Source organism: Harpia harpyja, chromosome 4 (assembly GCF_026419915.1).
Source record: "Harpia harpyja isolate bHarHar1 chromosome 4, bHarHar1 primary haplotype, whole genome shotgun sequence".
Taxonomy (NCBI): domain Eukaryota; kingdom Metazoa; phylum Chordata; class Aves; order Accipitriformes; family Accipitridae; genus Harpia; species Harpia harpyja.
In genome coordinates this window covers 48,820,194-48,823,362 of record NC_068943.1, presented here as the reverse complement: position 1 = coordinate 48,823,362, position 3,169 = coordinate 48,820,194, and the positions used below count along the sequence as shown (strand labels likewise).

The following is a 3,169-nucleotide window of genomic DNA, read 5'->3' as shown; positions in this document are numbered from 1 at the left end:
GCCGAGGACCTGGGGATTGGAGGCTCGCCCGGCCGCTCCGTGCTATATCACTCGGGCACCCACGTCACTGCAGCACTTGTCCTCCTCTTCCTCCTCCTCCTCTTCTTCCTCCCTCCTCCCTCCTCCTCCTCCGGCTCCTCCATCGCCTCCGGGCGACTCTTCGCCGCGAAGCGCTGCGAAAACCCACCCAAGGAGCAGCAGCGAAAAAGACACCCCAGCCCCAGCGCCGCTCAATCCCCCCCCCCTTCCTCCCTCCCTCCTCTTCCTCCTCCTCCAGAGGCTCCGACGGAGGGGAGGGAGGGCTGGCGACTTTTTTTTTTTTTTTTTTGGGTTGCTCTCTGTCGTCGTTTGTTGTGGCTGTTAAATTTTAAACTGCCATGCACTCCACTTCCAGTATGCTGGGAGCGGTGAAAATGGAAGGCCATGAGCACACGGACTGGAGCAACTACTACGGGGAGCCCGAGGTAAGGAAGAGAGCGGGGGTTCCGCCGCCCCCCGCCCCGGCCCGCCCCGGTCCCGGCCGGGGTCCCCCCGGCCGTGCCAACCCCGGGACAAAATTAACTTTGGCATCAAATCCCGAGCCGGGGCTGGCTGCCTGCTGCGGGCAGGGCTGCGCTGGGCGCGGGCAGAGCCGCGGCGGGCAGCGCGGCTGGGGGGGCTCGGGGGGGGGGGGCGCGGGGCAGCGGGGTGCTGCCGGGCAGCGGTTCAGCTATTTCCCCCCCCGCCTCTCCCCCCGGTATTTTTCTCGCTCCGGGCGGGGACGTCCCTTCCCCTTCCTCCAACCTTTGCAGGACGGATCCGCGGATCCTGCTGCCATCCCATCTCTTTTTTAATCTCTCTCTCTCTCTCTCTCTCTATTTGTTTTTCATTAACGAGAAAAACAACCCCCCCGCCCCGGGATTTAACCCTTCCCGGCCCGCGGGGCACGGAGACCCGGGGCTGCAGAGGCTTTCGCAGGCGGTGGTGCGGGCTGGGCTGGGGGTGTCCCCCCCACCGCTCCCCGCTCGCCGGGCTGCCCTTGTCCCCGACAGGGCTACCCACCTGCCTCCTCCCCGTCCCCCCCCCCCAATCTCCCTCCTCTCTCTCGCTTGCCCCTGCAGAGCTATTCCTCCGTGAGCAACATGAACGCGGGGCTGGGCATGAACAGCATGAACACGTACATGACCATGTCGGCCATGAGCACCACAGCCAACATGACGGCTGCCACGTCCATGAACATGTCCTACGCCAACACGGGCATGAGCCCCTCGCTCACTGGCATGTCCCCGGGCGCGGGGGCCATGCCCAGCATGGGCTCAGCTGGTGTGGCGGGGATGGGCGCCCACCTGAGCCCCAGCATGAGCCCCATGGGGGGCCAAGCGGGCTCCATGAACGCCCTGGCCCCCTACACCAACATGAACTCCATGAGCCCCATCTACGGGCAATCCAACCTCAACCGCTCGCGGGACCCCAAGACCTACCGGCGGAGCTACACGCACGCCAAGCCGCCCTACTCCTACATCTCCCTCATCACCATGGCCATCCAGCAGTCACCCAACAAGATGCTGACGCTGAGCGAGATCTACCAGTGGATCATGGACCTCTTCCCCTTCTACCGCCAGAACCAGCAGCGGTGGCAGAACAGCATCCGCCACTCGCTCTCCTTCAACGACTGCTTCCTCAAGGTGCCCCGCTCCCCGGACAAGCCAGGCAAAGGCTCCTTCTGGACGCTGCACCCTGATTCGGGCAACATGTTTGAGAACGGCTGCTACCTGCGCCGCCAGAAGCGCTTCAAGTGCGAGAAGCAGCTGGCCGCCAAGGACAGTGGTGGGGCGGGCGGTGGGGCGGGTGGCGGGGGCAAGAAGGGGCCCGGGCAGCCCCCCAGCCAGCCCCTGGGGGAAGGGCAGCTCCTCGGGGGGCTCCGAGGGCTCAGCCGGCGCCGAGTCCCCGGCCAGCGCCTCGCCATGCCAGGACCACAAGCGCGCCCTGGCTGACCTGAAGGGCACACCAGGGCTGAGCCCCGGGGAGCCGGCGGCCTCGCCGGCCCAGCACCTCCTGGCCCCCCCCCCACGCCGGCCTGCCCCACGATGCCCACCTCAAGCCCGAGCACCACTACGCCTTCAACCACCCCTTCTCCATCAACAACCTGATGTCCTCCTCCGAGCAGCAGCACCACCACCCTCACCACCACCACCACCACCACAAAATGGACCTGAAGGCCTACGAGCAGGTGATGCACTACTCGGGCTACGCCTCGCCCATGCCCCGGCAGCCTGGCCATGGGGCCCGTAACGAACAAAAACGGCTTAGAGTCCTCCCCTTTAGCCGGAGAGACTTCTTACTACCAAGGTGTGTATTCTCGGCCCATCATGAACTCCTCCTAAAAGGGGCAAGGGAAAAACCTCCCCTGGCGAGGGGGCAACGCCCCCCCGCACCCCCCCCGCAGCCCCCTAGCAGCGCGATGGACTATGAACGCTGTCGAGCACGGTACATCTATATATATCTATCTATTTTTTTTTTTCCGTTGGCTCCAGATGTTTGCATCGGTTCGGGAAACAGCAGCCGTGTGTCTTGCAAGCATCTCGGCCCGCGCCGAGGGCAGGCGTGTTGGTCATCCCCCCCGCCCCCGGCCCAAAGCCACCCGTGCCCGGGGGGGGGGTGCGATTCCCTTGGTTTGCCTTGTGGGGTGGTTTGATTTGGTGGGGAGGGGCGGGTTGGGGGTGAGGGGACAGGGAGAGGGGGGTTTCTGTTGGGCTTTTTTTTTTTTCGTTGTCGTCGTCGCAAGGAGGTATAAATATATCTATTTTTTTGTGTGAAAGTGACGGGGAAAAAAAAACAAACCACAAACAAAACCAAACCCTCTTTCATTGTGAAACCCATGCTAGTTTTGAATCCGAGGACCAAAAGTCTTGTAACGTTGTAAAAAGGGGGAAGGGGGGGGGGGGAGAAAAAAAACTACGAAAAAAAATCTTAAAAAAAAAAAAGTCAGGATAGATCGTTGTAATTGAAACAAACGCTTGATGTTACCGGGAGAGTAAACTACTTGGATCTGATTAATTTATCGTTTCTGTATGCTTTATTTATGGCTTATAAATGTGTATTCTGGTAGCGACTAGCCAGATTTTCACAGAACTCTATTAAAGTGTTATTGGCGGTTTTTTTTCCCCTGCATCTCTGTTCCGCCGGGACT

The 3,169-nt window shown here is 61.4% G+C and overlaps 1 protein-coding gene across 1 annotated transcript; it reads left to right on the top strand.

Moving 5' to 3' along the window:
- The first annotated feature begins 377 nt into the window (after positions 1-377).
- Positions 378-2,680, top strand: FOXA2 (forkhead box A2). Its single transcript, XM_052785655.1, is given in 5 exon segments — positions 378-464; positions 1,101-1,883; positions 1,885-2,045; positions 2,047-2,242; positions 2,244-2,680. Coding segments are annotated over 5 exon segments (1,347 nt in total). The 3' UTR covers positions 2,364-2,680.
- Positions 2,681-3,169: the final 489 nt, after the last annotated feature.